Source organism: Numida meleagris, chromosome 20, assembly GCF_002078875.1.
Source record: "Numida meleagris isolate 19003 breed g44 Domestic line chromosome 20, NumMel1.0, whole genome shotgun sequence".
Classification (NCBI taxonomy): Eukaryota; Metazoa; Chordata; class Aves; order Galliformes; family Numididae; genus Numida; species Numida meleagris.
The window spans coordinates 4469739-4488716 of NC_034428.1; the positions used below are offsets into that span (position 1 = coordinate 4469739).

At 53.2% G+C, this 18978-nt stretch overlaps 2 protein-coding genes across 2 annotated transcripts in view; both read right to left on the reverse strand.

Annotated features, from left to right (window-relative positions):
* RSG1 (REM2 and RAB like small GTPase 1) overlaps nucleotides 1-454 on the reverse strand; it is a gene marked incomplete in the record, with an annotated part of 2338 nt that extends 1884 nt beyond the window's left edge. The window contains 2 exon segments of the mRNA XM_021417547.1: nucleotides 19-116; nucleotides 380-454. Coding sequence (XP_021273222.1) covers nucleotides 19-103 — 85 coding nt within the window.
* Nucleotides 816-18978, reverse strand: part of FBXO42 (F-box protein 42) — a 39568-nt gene continuing 21405 nt past the window's right edge. Inside the window, exons 5-10 of the mRNA XM_021417535.1 lie at nucleotides 6387-6540; nucleotides 5343-5453; nucleotides 4703-4799; nucleotides 4233-4289; nucleotides 3666-3782; nucleotides 816-3494 (exon numbers count right to left, since the gene is read on the reverse strand). Of these exons, the coding sequence (XP_021273210.1) occupies nucleotides 2418-3494; nucleotides 3666-3782; nucleotides 4233-4289; nucleotides 4703-4799; nucleotides 5343-5453; nucleotides 6387-6540 (1613 nt within the window). The 3' untranslated portion in view covers nucleotides 816-2417. The remainder of the gene's footprint in view (nucleotides 3495-3665; nucleotides 3783-4232; nucleotides 4290-4702; nucleotides 4800-5342; nucleotides 5454-6386; nucleotides 6541-18978) is intronic.

The following is an 18978-nucleotide window of genomic DNA, read 5'->3' on the forward strand; positions in this document are numbered from 1 at the left end:
GTGCTGTGGGAGTCTCACCAAAAACTCTGCGTTGGTTCTTGTGGAGGATGGAGGCCAGGTAGGGGCGGCCGGGGGGGGACAGCAGCCAGCCCGGCTCCACCATGGCGGGGGGGCACCTGGGGAGCACACGGGGAAACCCCCCCGGCCGTGGGGCACTGCGCCCCTATGGGCCCCCACTGCTCCCAGGGAGCCCCTGCGCCCCTACCGGTCCCGCACCCCTCTCGAAATGCACCGCTATGGGGCACCCCATCACGCTCCCTACCCCCCCACGGGGCCACGCACCCCGGCCCGAGCTCGCGTCCCACCCGCGTGCCCCCCCACGGGTCCCCAAACCCCCCCGGGCAGCGCCCACCCCCCGCCATGTTCCCTCCTCCCTCACCCGCGGCTGCTTCCGCCCCGATGACGTCGCGGGAGGGCGTGGCCTCTTACACGCCCCGCCCCTTCCGGCCACTGCGCATGTGCAGAGCGATGGCGCCGGGGCCCTATGGGACCTGAAAGCGATGGGCGATGGGTTCAGCCCTATAGGATATAGGAGACCCCAAAGCTGTAGCTTATGGAGGGGGGCAGCCCTATAGCTACCCTATACGAGCCCCTATAGCCCTACGTGAACCCCCAAACCTCTACATTCTGGGGGAGAAGCCCTGTATGCTATAGGATACCCCAAACCCACAGGGCAGCGGGCCCCGAGCCTTATGGGTTTAAGACCCCCAGTGCTATGGGCTGCCCTATAGGCGACGGGGAAGCACTGCCCCACACACCCCCCCACCAGCAGCCCCCCAAGCTGCCCTTCTCGCCCCAAGCAGACGCAGCAGGCGGCCACTTCTTCCGATTTTTATTTGTGAAACGGCTAAAAATTCATCGAGGGAGAGGGCGAGACGTTTTAAAAGAAAAAAAAAAAGAAAAAAAAAAAGAAAAGGAAAAAAAAAAAAGAAACGGACACCGATTCTCGTTTTAAATATCACCCAACACGTTCTCGCCGCCCCCCGGGCGCTGGGATTCCATCGGAGGCTGCTGGGGAGGTGGCACCCGGTGGGGATCTGTGCCCCTACGAAGCCCAGCTCCCAGCGGCCCCGTTGTCCTCTGTTTTTTATTTTTTTTAATTTTTAAAGGAGGGTTTTTTTGTTTTTTTTTTGGGGGGGGGGATGCTGAGACATGCAGACAGGAGAGGGACAGTGGGCGTCGCGGGGGGGGGGGGTCCCTGGGGCGCGGGGTTTTAGGAACGGATCGAACCCAAGGTTTATCCACAAACTGCAGGCTGGGCGCTGCCCTCCCCCAGCTCCATCCCAGCCCCCCCCCCTGGACCAAAGCGGGGCTACACCAGGAGGAAACATGGAGCCCCAGCCCTTTTTGGGGAGGGCCAGAGGCCGGGGAGCGGTGGCGAAGCCGGCGAAGCTCAGTGGGGATGGCGAGGAGACGGGCACCACGTCATGGCACTGCCGGCGCAATGGGGCCGTGTTTTGGGGGGAGTTTCCTGCTTTTTTTTTTTGCTATTTCAGGTGCTGAAGCCGGGAGCATCCTCAGGAGGGGCGCGCGCTGGTGGTAAAACGGAGCGGAACGCGCCCAGCTTCCCCCCCACCTCGAGCTGCAATGGAAGGAAGGAAGGAGGAAGGAAGGAAGGAGGTTTGTCCCAGACGGACACACAGGTTCAATCCATTTGGATTTGGCTTTGTTTTAATCTTTGCGGAAGGAGGCACATGCAAAGATGATTTTGTTCCTGCTCTGGAGGCTCAGGCCTTGCCGCTCGGGTGCACCAGCACTCGGGCTGTTTCTTTCAGCACTTCCAAGCCCTCTGTTGGGAACACGCAGCAGCAGGTCCAGCACCAACGCTGCTGGGCAAGGAGGCCTGCGAAAGCGAGTCCTGCCCGTCCTATTCGCCGTGACTTTTTGTCTTTTTTTTTTTTTTTTTGGCTTTTCAATGCAAAACTGTCCTTTCTTCCTTCTTACGGTCCCGCAACGAGGACAGGAACGAAGCTGTCAGGCCAAAGGGGTGAGAGGCAAAAAGAAGGCATCGTGTTTGCGTCGAGCAAAGGTTGCGGTCACAGCTTGCAGTGCTGAAGGTTTTTCTTCAGGTATTGCTGTTGTTTTCCTCACTCCGAGCACGGGGATCGTCAGTGCAATGAGCTCCCAGCCTCCTGCCTGCAAGGTTGGCTCTACGAAAGCACCGTGACTCGCCCTCCATCCCTGGCCTGGGCTGCAGCATGGAGCACAGTAACACGGGTCCTGCAGCAGAGCGCTGCTCCCCTGCCTGTAAACACGATTCTCTTCCCCGGGGGGCGTGCTGCTGGAGCTTTGCTTGGGCTGCATTGTTTGTTGTTCCCTAGTTCACAGTTTGAATGCCTGCGGGACAGATTTCAGGGGGGGGGAAATGGGGGGGCATGGGGGGAGGGGAGCGGTGGTGGTGGTGCGCTCGGGCCACATTATCTCTTTGCTCGCACAAAGTACAAGGCATTTGTTTTGGGATAGTACTTCACGTTCTGTTTCTTGTCCATCAGGCCACCGAATATGATGAGCTCCCCTCTGCCTTGCACCACCGTGTGCAGGCTGGTCTCGGGCGGCCCCACCACCGAGCTGCTTGTGAACACTTTCCATTTGACTCGTCCTTTCTCCTTGGTGTCCTTAATGTCCAGCACGTACATCTGCATGGGTTTGCAGTTCATGCTCTGGTACAAGGGCTTCCCCACGTTGAGGGATTGAGGAGGGTGGTGGCCCAGGCGGCGGGCGATGGGCGGCAGCGAGTGGCTGTCCCCTTGAGCAGAGCCCGGCCGCGCATCGGCACCGGGGCCCTGGCTGCCCGGGGAGCCTGGCGAGGAGCCGAGGGGGGGGCTGAGAGCGGCGGAAGCCGGGGGGGCTTTGGAGGAGAGAGCTTTGATGGCCTCCAAGCTCCTGCGGAGCGCTCCGGGGGACACGGCCCCCGGCAGGGAGTGGGGCGGCGTGTGGATGCCGTTGGTGTGCTCGGGGGGGTTCCGCAGCGTCCTGCCGTCCGCGCCATCCGTCTGGCACAGGGAAGCCGCTTTCTGCTCCCAGCTCAGATCGATGGAGCCCAGGCGCAGGTCCTTCTGCTCCGGCAGCGATCCCCGCCTCGGCGCCAGAGCCAGCCCAACCTTCAGGTCGCATCCTTCAGTGGCTCCGGGTGTGCCGGGCGATAGGAGCTGCACGGGGCTGTCCAAGGAGGCCCCGCCAGGCGCGGCAGCCCCGGGTGATAAGCTGCCGCCGTTGAGCACCGGGGAGCTGTCACCTCTGGCTGGGGAGAGGCTGCCCTCCCGCGAACCTGAGGGCGTCTGGCGCTGGGCTCGGGGCCTGAGGGTGCCCCAGCGGCCGTTGACGCAGGGAGCTTCGTCCGTGGTCCTGACCGGGGACTGGGAGCGGTACTCGCGTGTTTCGGGGACCAGCGCGGGCGGCGTGGCACTGATGGGAGAGGGACGAGAGTTCAGGCTGGGGCTCAGCGGGGCTCTGCCGCTGGGAGCCTGGCTGAAGACCACGACGCACTGTCCTACCTGCAAGAGAGGAGAGGGAATGGGTTATGGACTGCCAGGGGGCTGCTGGCAACGCTGGGAGGGAGCTGGGACTGGAAGGAAGAGGGTTTGGGGCATTCTGGGCAGGCAAAGGTCTACTGATGTGTGAGAGAGACCAGAGATCCCACTGCCTCCTCCCAAAGCCAGACTCACCCTGCAGGCAGGATGGCACCACAGCTCCGGGGCTCCGTGGTCCTCATTTTCCACCTTGAGTGGCTGCCACGTCCAGGGGTTTGCCTGCATGTGCAGCAGCCAGGCATCTTTGAACAGCTGTGAAGAAAAGCATAAGAGATTCAGGAGACCAGCGTGCTGCCAAGATCATCCTACAGGGGCAGGAATGGCGCTGGGCAGCTGCCTCACTGCTGGAGACAGAGGGACAGTGACCTACATTGGGATCTGACCACCCAGGGGTGACTACACCTTACCACGGCTATGCACAAGTCCCTTCATCCCCATCTGCTGTCCCAGTGTAAAGTCAGGGTTTCTAATTAACCTCGGTGAGCTGCTCAGATAGCTCCCGGGATGACTTTTCTTAATTAAAGGCAGCTCCAGCTGTAGTGACAGCTTTGCTGGAAAGTCTGCAGTGTGGATCTCAAGTCTGCAGGACTAAGTGCCACCTGGGGAAAGCAAGGAGCCTTCCTGCTCCACAGCCTGCACCCAGGGCTCGTGGTACAGCAGGACACGTGCAGTTCATGCCCATGCTCCACGCAGGATACTTACTGCATTGGGACCACCACAGCCACCGAGGATTAAAATGGTTTCGTCATCTATGACAATCTGGGGGGGGACAAAGAAGAGCGTTTCAGAGCAGCAAATCCAGCACATTGGTAATGCTTCGTTGTTAAATGCCACAGGGTACGATAGCTGTTCTTCCTCTGCTGGGTTCAACAGCAATTTGTTTCTAGAAATGCTCGTTACAGTTCTGGGGCATGTGCAAGACGCAGTCTGGTATTTACCTGAGCCTCAGGGAGATTAGCAGTGTAATCTCATAGAAGAGTTGGCTAGAGAAAACAAGGCCCTGGCATGCAAAGACTGCAAAGATAACTAACTCAGAAATGGAGCACTAGTTTTCAGGTGACCCACAGAGAGCTGCCTGGAAGCTGGAAATTCAGCCGTGCCTGGTTTCTGTTTGGCAGCAGGTGCCTTTGCTAAGGCTGGTCATGGAGCAGAGTGAGAGAAGGGAGCATCACCTGAGACTGGCCACCCCGCGGGTGAGGGCTGGGCCCAGAGATGTTTGGCTTGGACCAAGCCCACTGCTCGAGATCCAGCACCCAGACGTCGTTGCTCCTGTGGGGATGAGAAAACATGCAGAGGCTCAGCTCGAGGTCCCAAACAACACCCGGTCACAGCACAGCCATCCCCTCTGGGTCTTTGAAATGCTGACTCGGGGGTGAGGTTTTATCACAGAACGGGTTTGCTGCAGGCTCCCTGCCTCCAGGGAATTCACTGCAGGAGGTGAAACGCACAGCAAACAGCCAGCAGACCCCGCAGGAGCCTGCAGCAAGCACCAGCCCATCTCCGATGCCAGGCACAAGGGCAGGCAGGGTGAGCACAGAGGATTATCTCAGAGTCCTCTGATCAAACCACTGATCTGCAGCCTTCCCACACACCTCACCACCTCTCTGCTGCCCCAGTTCAGGGTATTGCTTCGGGCAGTGTTGGCAGCACTCAGTGCAGCGAGGACAACCAGGCAGCACACCTACCTCCAGCCCAGGGATCCTGCTGCAAGGCTCTCACAGCCCAGCCTCACAGAGGTTCCTTTCTGAAATGCCACCCCACCCCATTACTCCTTGCAGGAGAACTTGTCCCACGCCTTCACCCCGAACTTACATTTGCCGAGATCCCAGCGAACCCCCGAAGACGATCATTTTGTCCTCGATGACACAGGAGGAGTGTCCTGCCATGGGAGGGGGGCCATGGGTGGTCACGATGCAGTTCCACCTGGGGGAACAGGGAGAAAGGAGATCCAGCCGTGGGCCGGGAAGGATGGTGCTGGATGAATAGCAAAGTGAGAAATCCCACGGGCCAGCCAAGCCCTTGAGGATGCATTGCAGAGGAAAAACCAACAGAGATCCAAACAGGAATGAAACTCATTAGAAATATCAATGTGCTGAACATTTTTAAAACATGACAAAGCCACAGGGCCAACTTGGAAATATTGACCCTTTCAATTAAGTTGGCCCTGACTTCTTTCCAACGCGGTTTAATTACAGCAGCATTCGAATGACACTGCCCCAAAGTGCATTGGATAATTGACACTTTTGATGATTAAAAGTTCTCAATGAAAGAGGAGAACGAAGCCTCACTGCTTTGATAGAGCATTTGCTTCTTTCTCACACAAGCAGCAGTTGAGAAAGCATGGTCTGAAAGCGGCTGCATGCTGGTTAAAGGGAACAGGAAAGGGCCACGGGAGCTTTGAATTTTGGATCACAGACAAAAGGCAAAACCTCAGGGACTGAGGCTTTCTCTCTCACTTTCCTCAGAAAGTCCTCAACCTCGCAGCCAAACCAATTAGGCATTGAAAATATTCGCACCCAGGCTTCCTGCCCGCGTGCAAGACATTCCAAGGAGCACTGAGGTGGTGCTGGCAGCTTTACAACGTGAGTCTGCAGCAACACGGGAGCAAGCACCGCCCCAGAGGTGTCAGACAGCAGCGTGCTCAGCTCTCCAGGCCTGAGCCACAATGCTTTGCTTTTTTTGTTTGAAACAGAGCCTTGCAGACAAGCCAGGATCAGCCACACCTTGGAAACCAGGAATGTGCACAGCTTCCCTGTCCCTACAGCCCCGTCGCTCCCTCCAGCAGCTCCCCAGCTGCGCTGCAGACATACTTGGCAAGGATCAAAGGCAGGGTTTCCAATCCAGATGTTCTCTTACCAGTTTTTGGAGGGCGAGTACGTGTGGATTTCATCGAAGAACCTCTCTGGCTGGTGCAGGGGGTACGGGCTCGGCCGCGTCCACCCACCAAACAGCACCAGCAGGTCCTTGTAGACCACCAGCGTGGCCCCAGCCTTGGGTGAGGGGTACGAACCTGGGCAGGGAGAGAAGAGAGGCAGGTTAGGAGACCATCCTCAAGCACAGGCATCAAACCCGACGTGATGACGTGGGGACTCCACCTTTGAAAAAAAAAAAAAAAGAATAGCAGCAAAGAAGGCAAAATTAGAGCTGGGAGCCTGGGAAGAAAACTACTGCCAATTTGTGTTGCTGTAATTAGTAGGAGCCTGAAAGCACATTTCATGTATGGCAAAACATCTGTCAGTCACTGGCAGGAAATTACTAGCTTTCCACCATATCCCTTTAAATTATTGCTTTAGCACTGAATAAAAGCAATAATTACCTCCAAATACCTAACTTCTCCCCAAGGACCGAGCAAGAAGGAATGCTAATTCACACGCAGCCCGTGCTGCTCCTGGTGGATTGCTTGGGAACTCGCAAGCGGCAGCAGAAACCCAACCCTGCTGTCACAAAGCAGCACAATTAAACCCAAAGCACTTTGCTGTGTGAAGGAGCAGTCGCTCCTTGAGTCTATCACAGAACCAGGCACAGGCCTCTGCAAAAATACTCCCTTGCTGCAACGTTAGATGTTGAGTCAGGTGAATGGCTGAGCTTCCTACAGCTGTAACCAGCAGCAGGTAGGTTCCTTCAGCAGTGCAGATCTCAAATAATCATAAATACACCACCTGAAAGCATCACATAAAAAAAAGGGTCGTGCGGGACCAGGGGAGCCCAAGGGCAAAGCTGCGTATGTGGCCATGCAAGCACCATCAACCCTCTCTGAAGCGCTGAGATAACAAAGCCACCGCCCTCCTCTGATGTCCTAATGGGACTCAGGGAAGCATTTTTAGCAGGTAATGACATGCAGAACTGGGACTATTTTTAAAAGAAACCGGAGCAGCTATTTTAAGATGCTGCAACTGAGAAAAGCAGCTCGATTGCGATGGATTCCAGGTGGTGGGTGAGAACAGCTGGGCCAAAAAGCAGCCCTGGCCCAGGAGCCCTTCCCTGGGGACAAAGCACGTTGTACTGCTGCTCTCAGGTGCTAGGGCACATACGTAGCATGGCAGGGCTATACCCAAGGTCTCTTTAAAGACTAAAGTGCCAGAGTAGGGCCATGGTTGGTTACTTTTGTTCCCAGTCAGATTCCATACCTCCAGTTTTTCTAGCTGGGCTCACCCAGCCTGGACATGGCACAAGAGCACGCAGCCGGTCGGGGTGTGCTTACCTACCTGCAACAGGGATCCCAGGGTGATGTAAAGTGTGGGTTTTAAACTGGGACAGGATTTAATGCTGAAGAAAAACGGCCAGCTGGAAGCATCCCACTGCAAGTTGGGATGGGGGCCAAGAGACAGAGCACCACTTTGCTCCAAAAAGTCTTCCTCCTGCTGCAAGCTGAAGGTCACAGCCCCTGCTGCAGACATCGAGATGCTTCCCAAAGGAGTCAATAAGCACCATGCAATCAGCCCAAGGCAGAGGGCAGCCCTGCTTTTGCAGGAAGCACTGCCTCTTATTGGAGACTGTGCAGGTGGAAATGAAAGCGGTGTTTCGTTCTGGCAGGCAGGAAAAAGGTGAATTTGCCAGGTCCAAGCACGGTGAGCAGACAGCGTGGTATGTACAGGGCTTCAAAGGGAGCAGGCGGTGCAGAACAACCTTGCTGCTCCTGGGCAGCAGATCTGTCTCGGGGCAATCAATGAACTTTGGTCCATGGGTGGAACATGCAGAAATGGGGGAAATGTCGCAGTGCATGATGGCTCTCTGCAAAACTGCTGTATGATATGGCTGTGGTATCAAAGATGGCTTAGCTTCACTGATCCTGCCTTCAACATGGGAACCAAGAGTGGCTGGGAGCTGGGGAATTAACACTGCTTGCTTACCTCTAGGGCAGAGAGGAGCTCTGGGTGCTGCTGCCAGCAAGCTGAGAGCTAACGCTGCAGCCTGGTTCATACCCACTTCAAGTCTGAGACAGAAAGTACCTTTGGCAGCAGGCAGTGCCCAAGCATGACTCAGTCTCTACTCATTTCCCACACCCGGTCACTGCTCACCTGGCGCCTTTCCGAGCCCAAGAAGGGAAGTAGCACCCGAGGGACACGGCACAGGGACGGGGCCGCAGCCTTTGTGACTTCAGGTCCCAGGCACGTGGAGCATGGGGACGGGGCAGGCACCAGAGACATCAAAGGGACGTGGCTCCAGCCCGCGGTGACTCGCCCCGGGATGGCAGAGCGGTGTTCCAAGCACATTTGGCACAGGAGGGCTTCCTCCTCTCGTAGCTCTGCTATCCCACCACCAAATGAAACTTCTGAGTGATGGCAGTGCCTGCAGAGGGGCTTCGTTAGCTAATTGTGCCCGTTTTGACAGCTTCCTTGGGCAGTGTGGTGGAAGCTCCTCCTCGCCAAGCTCAAATGGGTTTCCAAGCTCTGCGCCCTGATAACATCATCAAGCCCAGTATCAGATTCTCTCTCCCCAGGATAAAAATTCTAGCACGCAGACGGCGTAGCACAATTAACTATTTCCAAACGTAGAAGAAGCCATCTCTTTCCAGCTGGTGCTGTTTATTCAGCAGGGATGAGCGACCAAAAGCTGGATGGAGCTCTTTGTTCCAGCTGATGGATTTTCCTGGCTCACCAAGCAGAGAGATGCTTTTCAACAAACAAACAAACAAAACAAATCTCCGGCTTCCGTGGACATGTGGAAGAGAAACGCCGGCCCCTGATCGCTTCTGATGCGAGCTCTCAACGCCACTGATCTACAATGTGTCCTTATAAGCAGTTTTTAAAGCCCGTGTATTCAGCCTTCTAATGCCATTGGTGCAGCACGAGCAGCCACAAAAGAAAAGCCTTGCTAGGAGGGCACGTGCGGCACGCATTGCCAGGCTGCCTTTACCCACGTGAAGCACAGCCCCCAGAAAGAAGGCAAGCAATGAACATCAAGAGGAGCTCAAAAGATGAAAATAAAAACAAAGGGGGGAAAGCTGCACGACGCTTTTGATGTGATGGAATTAGCCAGATGAAAGAATTGGTTCAGATCAATATCGCTTTGGGAAAAGCTGTAGAAGAGGAGATGGAATAAAGCCATGCGTTTGCACCATCCCAGGGTGACGGGAAGGTTCAGAAAGAGTTACTGGGTGTATGAGGGTGAAAAAGACAGAGATGCTGAGCTTGAACAGTCAGATATGAAAAGCAACACGTGCTGGTAACCTCATGTTTCCTAAACTTTTGGTAGCTCTGCAAAGCCATGGCGCTTCAGCACAACCCATCCTCAGCAGGGCAAAATGCTGTGCTGGCTTTTGCTGCAAAGAGTTTGTGTTGCAATTCTCTGTAAGCACAAAGAATTGGTCAAAAGCAAATTCCTTTCAGAAGGAGAAAAGGAAAAGCAACCCGGCTGCCAACAGCGCCAGCAGAATGAGCAGCTCAAAGGGCAGCCTGCACTTAGTGTGCTCACAGTGCTCAAAGCACGCAGCTCTCTTGTGGAGCTCCCGCTGTCCTGATGGCATGTCAGGATTGCAGTTAGCAGCCTGGCCTTAAGGCTGGCAGGCTCAAAGGAACCAAACTGGGAGCCCTATCTGGAAACCTCATCCACCCCAGCACGCTATCTGCCCAGGCATTACCCTCGGAACGTGGCTGTGTCCCACTGATGGGAAGGCCACAATTTGCCTTGCTCAGCGGATCCTGAGACTTGTCTGGCAGCATGAAATCCCCCCCAAATCTCTATCCCTCTATGGGAAGGGAAACCAGAGAAGGAAAAAATCCCTTGGCTTTGCAGTCCAGCCTGGATTTTTCTGCAGTAGTCTGCAGATTTGCCGGAAAGCTGTTCCCCCAGCAGAGTGCTGAGCAGGATGACAATGAGCCTGGAGGCAGAGGAGCAGCACCCCAGGCAACCCCAGCCCTGGCATCGCGACCAGGAGAGGCCAAAGGGCCACTCTAACAGGACATGTGGGCATCTGCATGCAGGTCTCACACCAGCTCTCTCCAGAATGGAATTGCATCCTATAGGACTCGCTGCAGCTGCCTCACATCCAGCATCTGACATTCACCTGTTCCTGTCCTGAGCTGTTCAAAGCAAGCCACCGAGATAAAGAACGTTTTCAAGACTTGCTTTGGACTGGGGCTGCTAAACCTTAAAGCTTTTAGGAGCCAGGAAAGTATCATTTTCCCTTACTAAAGCCACATGTGACTTAGTGTTCCCTCCCATCTGGGTTCCAAAAAAATTGCTTTTTTTTTTTTTTCTTCCCCAGGAAGCATTACATGAGAAAAGAGATCTATGCCACAGACAGGACCTCAGCTTTGTAGGAGATTAAGAAAAACGGAACAGGACCTGAAATGTCTTCCCAGCAGGCACAGCCCACCTCGATCAAACCCTCTGCAGGCACGTGTGGCTGCTGCCTGCAAGATGCTGCTCAGGGAAACAGGTCTCAGCGAATCATTAAGGGTGGAAAAGACCACAGAGACCATCTAGTCCAACCACCAACCCACGCCCACCAAACCCACTAAACCACGTCCCTCCGTGCTCCGCTGCAGCAGTAGTGGAGGTGATCTGCAAGGATATAAGAACTGGGGTATGTAAACCATCCCCCCTGGTGCTCAGGGCAGCTGTCACACAGCAAATTCCCATCTGGCAATGACACAGGCTCGTGGCACGGGCACAGTCAATGCAGAGGACAAGAGTCCTGCAGCGCTCTGGATGGATGCAGAAGTCAGAAATCTCTATCAGTGAGGATCAGTCACTTCCGAGAGCTTTTGCAATGCCACAGTCATTTTTGTGTCCTGGAAATTCTCACGCAGCCCAACTGTAGAGTCCCATCAGCCCATAAAGCTGCTTGAAAGGAGCGGCAGTGCCCTATGAACCCTGTGCAACAGGATTACTGAGTCATTCCTCGCTAGCGTTAATCAGAAACCTCTTTACACAGTAACAGCAGTGTTGAGCAAAACAGCAACAAGATAGGAGTGCCAGAACGCCCGGGGCTCTGCCCCCTTCCCTCCTAATAGCTGAAAACAAGGATGCAATTTCTGCACCGTGCAATTTACACTGCAATTTCTGCACTCAGTGGTGCAGGAGGGGCTTTGTTTGCTCCCATCCTGGGCCAGGAACGTTTCTCACAGCGCTGTCACCGCAGCGTCACTCCCAGGTGCTGAGTGCTGCTCACAGTGAGGTCACCCCAGCCCCTTGTATGCAACCTCCCCTGCTTTTGGGAAATGCAAATCTGGCCCTGCCCTAAAAGGGAGTGCTGTTGCAAGCTCCCCTCTCCCTCCAGGTGGGTGGAACAGAATACCAGCCAGCTTTTCTCTGCTTTATTGCGTGTTTTCCCCCCACCCCAGTGATACCGTACCCTGCAGACTTTCAGCGATATGAGTAACAGTCCAACATTCTACACAAAGCAGCTCCAATGCTAATTAAAGAGCCTGGGAGAGAGGAAGGGCTGATCAGCTCCTGCCGCTCATCTTCTCCCCAGGAGGCAAACGGAGGAATGGAAATTGCTGTATCAGACTGCAATGTGGTAATGACAGAGTAACTGTAGGGAAGGGACTGAAGAATGTGTGGGTTTGCAGAGGAGCGTGCTCGGTCTGTGCTGAGCTCCACACTTTTCACTCAAGTCACACTCCCAGTTCGCTCCTGTCCCATTGCCATAGCGGGAGGGATGCGGCAGGGCAATTCCACACGTCTGAGAACTCCTTCCAGCCCAGCCCCAAATTGCTGGTGTCTCAGGAAATGGCTGCTGTGCAATTTGGTGAGGTTAGGGCTACTAAGAGGCTCAAAAACCTCAAACATCCCTCTCCTCATCCTGTGTGCGCAGTCGGAACAGCCTCCCCGGATAAACACGGGCAGCTCAGCATCAGGAAGAGCAGGGCTCTGCTCAGCTCGGAGCTGTTCTGCAAAGAAAATGCAACTACTTGCTGAAAGCCTGGCACGTGGGTCCCTAACTGCCCCACTTAACTGCTGCTTTCAGCAGCTGGTTTGCACTCTATGCTTTGTTCACACTTCTCTCCCTTGTTCCAGTAATTCCAGCGCTTAATGCCAAACTTGCTAAATATTTCATGCAAGGAATAGAGATTCACCTTTGGACTGCGGACAAGCGTGAGCTAGTGCTTTGTCATTCCGCATGCCTACCAGATTCAAGGAGAGATTTGTTTTAAAGCAGATGTTTTTGTGAAAGGCGGAGAATCAGGCTACGAAGCGCGAGCATTCGGGGCTCTCTGAAAGCAAATCATGCTGGCTGGACTATATACCAAAAAGTCAATATTGCACAGTCCATCTTGAGTGGGGCATAAGAGATCTTTGTGGACAGGGTGCTTAATGCAAAGGCACAGCAGCAGCTGGAAGCTGCAAGGCTTTCTTTCCCTCCCTGCAGGAGCTCCTGCCGATAGGTGTCAGCACAGCCTGTGAGCAGAGCCTTCCCAACATCTCCAAGCTCCTCCTGCCTGAGATTTATGTCCCACAGGTCAGTCAGGATAGCAGATATCCTGAAGAAATGAAGTTCTCTACGGTTCTTGTGACAAGTGTCAGGAAATTGCCAGACCAAACAGCCAAACCCCTGCAAGGAAACCCTGCTACAGGTTTTATACCTGCTATGTTAACATCTTAAATAGCTGGGCAGCAAAAGAGCTCTTGCAAAATCAGGCTTAATGCCTGCTTATGGCAGTGCTAGTTTGAAAGATTGCAGGGCTGCACTTTGAGGCCATTAAAAAACAAATTGCTCTCCAAGCACTTGGCTTTTGCGTGCAGTGCACTGAGTATTGCAGGATGGAGATTTATATGCAGAATTTCAACAGTGGGTGCTCAAAGTTTCACCCAAATCTCCGACAAGTGACGTTCAGAAGCTTCCAAACTCACTGGGAGCTGCTGAGTGGTCAGCACCATTAACGAGGCACAACTACTTGTTTGTCTATATAAGGACTCCTAGCATCAGGAACCTATTTTTTGCAGACCACGGTCTTCTTATTTACAGACATGACCACAAATAGCTTTCCCCAGTTTTGGTACAGCATGCTCATCAGCACGATTTGCAGATGGCCTTGGGTCGTGTTTAAAGTGAGCTTCCAGTGCCCACCACGCTGAGAAGTGGCACACATCAGGCATCACTCAGGACAGTCCCTGCTCCTACCTTTGTGCACTGCTTGGTGAAAACAGGGACCAGAGAAGCTCGAAACTCCCAGAGTCTGATAAAGGCAAGAGTGGGAAAATTCTTCCATTAATCTCTGGAGGGATCCATGCCTGGAGACCTTCTCTCTGAGAATCTAAATCCGACAAGGTTAAAGCAACAAGCTATTTTTCATGCCTTGCTGCTAGATTCGTGCTGATAACGTTTTGAGAGGGGTCTGCTTTCTGGCATGTGGCTGAGGAAGTAAAATGAGCGAGTGCTGAGACTGAAACATACCCCTGTACTCAACAAGGATGAGTAGAGGCGTGGGATCTCCTCTGCCTGACTCCACTTCTGCACCAACACTTGCTCAGCTCTTCCCTTGCAGTTCAGTGCCTTAAAGAGAACCTAACGTCTTAAGACCTGAACTAAGGAAAGAGGAAACTCAGACAGTTGCTTAAAACATCCATTTCTCTTTCAGACACTTCTCCGCCAGCCTCCTCCATCACATTTCCCCCTGTGAAAGCTCCCAAGCTGCAGAGCACTGCATATTCCGACCACATCAGGCCAAACTGTCAGAGGCAGGCCAAGAGGGCATCAAGAGGGTAAGGCAATTTCCCTGCAGGGCTGACAGCATAGAGCCGTGCTGACGGGAGCACACGGGCTGTCGCTCTGAGGAGTGCATTTCCCACAGCAGGGACTGTTTTCCCATGCTTTGCACACAGATAAAAATGTGCTGAACTCCCAGTAAGGGCAGAACGGATGCGGAGTACCGAGAGCAGGGATGGGAAAGGAGAAGTCACCCGTTGTTTTGGGCTGCTGATGTAAAAGCAGCTTCACGTGTGGCTCACCAGCATTGATACGGAGAGCTCAGACAATATGGGCTGGGTCATGGGACAGCCTGCACCACCAGGGAGGAATGGAGATGGCTGTCAGACACAGAACAGGGCAGGGGATGAAATCTCCTTCCCTGCAAGGGAGGAAGGGCCGAGAAGCACAGCTACTCGCAGACAAACACATACTTCACAGCAACAGGTCAAACCTCTGCCCTGAAAACTGAGCATGAGCAAGTTTCCAAGTGTTCCACCATTTTCTACGCTGCAGACGTTTGCACGCACAAGAATAGGAGGCATGGATATTTCTTCTAATCCTGGCAGAGGTATACCAAATCCACGTGCCATTACACTGACCTGCTAACAAGTTTAGGGGCTTTGCTCTCTCCAAGGGGCTCCTCTTTTTGTACGGAACAGCTACGCAGGCAGAAAGCATTCAAAAGCTGTACAAAAACCAGGGAAGGAGGCAGCAGACTTTGGGCTCTTTTCCCCATCTGCCTTGGCGAACAGTTCCTTGCAAACAGCTGTGGGAAGAGACCCGTGCCCAACTTGGGGGCTTTTCCCACCAGCACTGCTGCTGGTTGCAACACATGCTGTCTCACCCAGTCTCTGAGCTCTGTGCTTCCCACCTGTGCTGAAGACCCCAGGTCCTGCTGGCCAGAGGGATGGGTGCTGAAGGCAGCTCTTGGCAGGAGGGTCTTGGCAGGGCACTGCAGCGCCGGGGAACATGCTTCAGGTGAAAACAGATCCAGACAACAAGAAAATACTTTCAAAGGTTAAACACAAGCAAGAAGCAGCAAGAACAGAGGAAGGCAGAGCCTGGCAAATCAAAGTGAGGACAGAGGTGTGTTGTAAACCAAAACCTGCTGAGATTAAGCGTTTAATCACTGCCGCAGAGCAATCCTATTGAACCTAACCAGCAATGGATTATCTCCTGGAAACCAGCCCTCCACGCACAGGCAATACTTTTTCACACGTAGCAAACCCAGCTGCCTGCACGCTCTCTGCAAGACTGCATTTTGCAATTGACGTTGTTTCAAGTGTTGCCCAACTGCAGCTTTCACTCTCAAAGCACCTGGGAGCAGCAGATCCCCGCACAACTCCAGCACACTCAGCTTTGCAGGCTTTCTGTGCGTACCATCAGCTACATTTCTCTGATTGCTCCAATTCTGCTTCAGAAGAACTCCTTTGCCTTTTCTTTGCCAAACATTTTGCAAAGGTGCCCCTCAGTGCTCCCTGCCCCTTCCAGCCCCACGGGGAGCAGTGTGCTGGAGGGCACAGCTGGCAAAACTGTGAGCCTAAAGAAGGAACAACGCCAACAGATTTAATTGGAAAAAGCAATTCCAAGCAACCTATGCTGCCACAGTGCCTGTCCTGAAGGACGGCGTGAACACAATGAGATATTTACTTGGAATATTTACTCCAGCTTTCACCTGGAAAGTCACTGCGCATACAGTGAGGAATTTCCATCTGTTTCATTAACCTGCTCTACTTTGACATATCAGACACCTGAAGCCAGTAGCTGTAGTGATAATTAGAGGCACTGTTCTGTGCCAAGTTATCAGGTTTTCACCTCTTTTGATTCCCAGGAGGCCAAGAGCTATGACATGGCCTTGCTGCGCTTAAGGTGATCCCAGGTTGTTACTGAAAAGCAAGGTGTGCTTTCAATTACAGAGGTCTGCTCAACACCGCACTAAATTTAAAAAAGCACATGTACACAGAGATCCTTCCACAGCCTTCCCCTCAAGGGTAGCTGGCTGTAAATGGAAACGAGTTAGTCTAAATTTTGAAAGTTTATTTTCCACATTGACTCTCCTAGTTTCCCCCTCCTCGTACACATGGGAACAAGTTTGCTTTGCTAAGAAGCATCTCAGCGACCAGCAGCAGTCCACACACTGGGAAACATTGTTTTTGAGGCACTGCTGCAGCAGTCAGGTCAGGATGTTGCTTGCCTTTTTTTTTTTCTTTTTGGCCAAAGCAAGAATGTGCCTTAGATCATGCACTGTATTAATCCAAGGCAAGTCATCCTGCAATGGGAACAGAAGCGTCGCAGTACGGGGTCAGAACAGAGTATTTCAGTAATGAGTCTCAGCAGGGACTGCTATTAGAAGAGAGATGCAACACACAACCAAGGACAGCAACTGAGCAACCTGTATAATCTCAGGAGAGCGTCAGACCTAATGGCTTTTAAACAAATCCAAACGTGAGACCATTTCTGCTATTCAAACAATTGTTTCTACTTCAGAAATGCCACTAATCCCTTGGACCATACTGTAGCCTTGTGTGTTATTTACACTGATGGACAGATTCAGAGAGTTCTCCCTTTGTGCCTGCTGGCTCTCAGCTGCACAACCTCCCTGTAACCTGTACCCGAAGGGCCCTGGCCATCGCTACATCTCCTGTCTCCACTCAGCTCCACAAGGAGCACTCAGGTGGCCCCAAATCAGGCCCACTGTTATGAAACTTCAACAACTGTTTTGTAAACTTGCTGCTGTTTTTCAAAAGGAGATGATGAAAACAGAGCTTTCTGCTTGGGGCAAAGTTTTTGGACAGCTTTGTCGAGGGCAAAGCGCTCGACTAATGGGCAGAGCTCTGGTGCTGCAGACAAGAGAGCCTCCCACCACAGCGGGACCACATCTGGTGCAGCCTCCTTGGATAGGTGACAGCAGTTCCCCCTACCTCCTTTTGTCTGCTCCTTCTGTTGACACAACACCATCAAAGGCACCTTCCCCCCTGCTCACAAGGGGAAACCCAATCCCAAAACTCCGACTCAAAACTCAAGCCAGAAACCAGCAGTGCTGAAGTATGGAGTGGAGTGAAACCTGGGGAAAGAGCAGGGCTGGAGGAACTGATGTGGGAGTGACTGCTGCACACTTACTGCATCACATTAAATGCTTTCAGTATAGACTCTGCTGGCTGCTCATTTCAGGTGAAAGCAGCAAGGCACAGGACCAGTCACTCTCATGCAGCTGCGTCTTGGCAAGGTCTGAAAACGTACAGAGAGGATCAAAGCATCCAACCAATGAGCACTGCCTTCAAGGCTGATTTAAGTCTGAAATCCGGAGGGAGAGGAGACGCGTTCCCATCTCCCCCACAAAAACGAAGGCAGCCTTGTTGCACGGAGTAGCAAGCAGCAGGAAACAAATGCTGGGAGCTGTGCCCTGCTGCAGGAAGGGTGGCTGCGGGGATGCCTGCACGGCCAGACTGCTGGCAGCAAACAGGAAGAGCCGAGCGGCCCGGCTGCCGTGCTGCTCCGAGAGCAGGGTATGGGAGCACGCAGCTTAAGGGTGGGCGTATGATTTTCTGAGCCCTTCTTGCTCTCTCCTGCAGCTGGAAGGAAAATGTAAAGCAAAGCAAGGGATGGTGCTTGGCCCAGGCTGGTAAAGCAGACCCAGCAGGGAGGGTGCACAGACTTTTGGCTAGCACACCTCACCCTGCAAAGAGCTTTTTTTTTTTTCATGTTGTCATTCCTTATTTTATGTGTGCTGCAAAAAGCTCTGTTTTAAAAAAAGGCTTTCCACCTCTGCTCGATAAACCCCCAGGAGCACAGGCAAAGCTACCAGCATTTTTTTCTCCAATTTAAAAAAGGGATTTCCCAGCTCCAACAGGAAGAGGCCAAGTGCAGGACTCGTGAGGAACATAAACCAACAAATGCAGGAAGGGAGAAAGTCCGCAGAAACACACAGTTGCTTCAAGAGTCTGAAATAGCACAGGCAGGCCAGAGGGATACTGCCTGGAGACATGCTCTCAATTCTGCCAATAAATTATCTTCTGCAGCCTGAGGATGATATGGATGTGAAACACCAAGGGGAATCACTGACAGGTCTGGGTCAGTGCTGATGGCTGAGGCAGCCTTCCCCTGGACCTGCCACAGCACAAAGATGGAGAAGGTCTGAAGCAAACAGTGTTTTTATGAACCTGCAAGGGAACAGGACTACTCTTCTCTGCCACCAGGGCAGCATAGTGCTGGGTTGGCCGATTCCATGCCTCAGCATTGCCACACCAAAGCTCTCATCGTGTGGCTGTGTGCAGCTCCATCACAGCAAAGGCTGTGAGTCTCAGCACCGAATGGCTTTGGGTTTCTTCCATGACTGTTTCAGCCACATGAGAACTCATTTTTAGGGAGCACCACAGATCTATCAGCACCAAAGCCTGTGTCCTCACTACATGCTGTAGCTTGAGCTGCAGAGCTCAGACGAACCCTTGCCTCCAGCTGGATAAACAAACTCCAGCTTAAACCACCTCCAGCCCTCGATCAGGTTTGCCTCTGCACAGAATGGCCAAAAATCAAAGAAGATTCTGATGAACTATGCCAATAAAGGCTACAAAAGCATCCCCAACACCAGAGAAAAGCGCTCACCAAGGACAGCACCTGCCTTCTCAGCCCATCTAGCCTAAGAGGATATTGCAGCTGAGAGTTCAGAGGCATTCCTGTTCACGTTTCTAAAATAAAGAGCTCGTTGCCTACCCACCTTTGTAAGGCATTACACCCCACCAGCAAAAAAGAGCTACATGAAAGCTAGGCATTGACTCTCTTGTTCTGTTCCAGTCTAATAAGTAGAAAGTC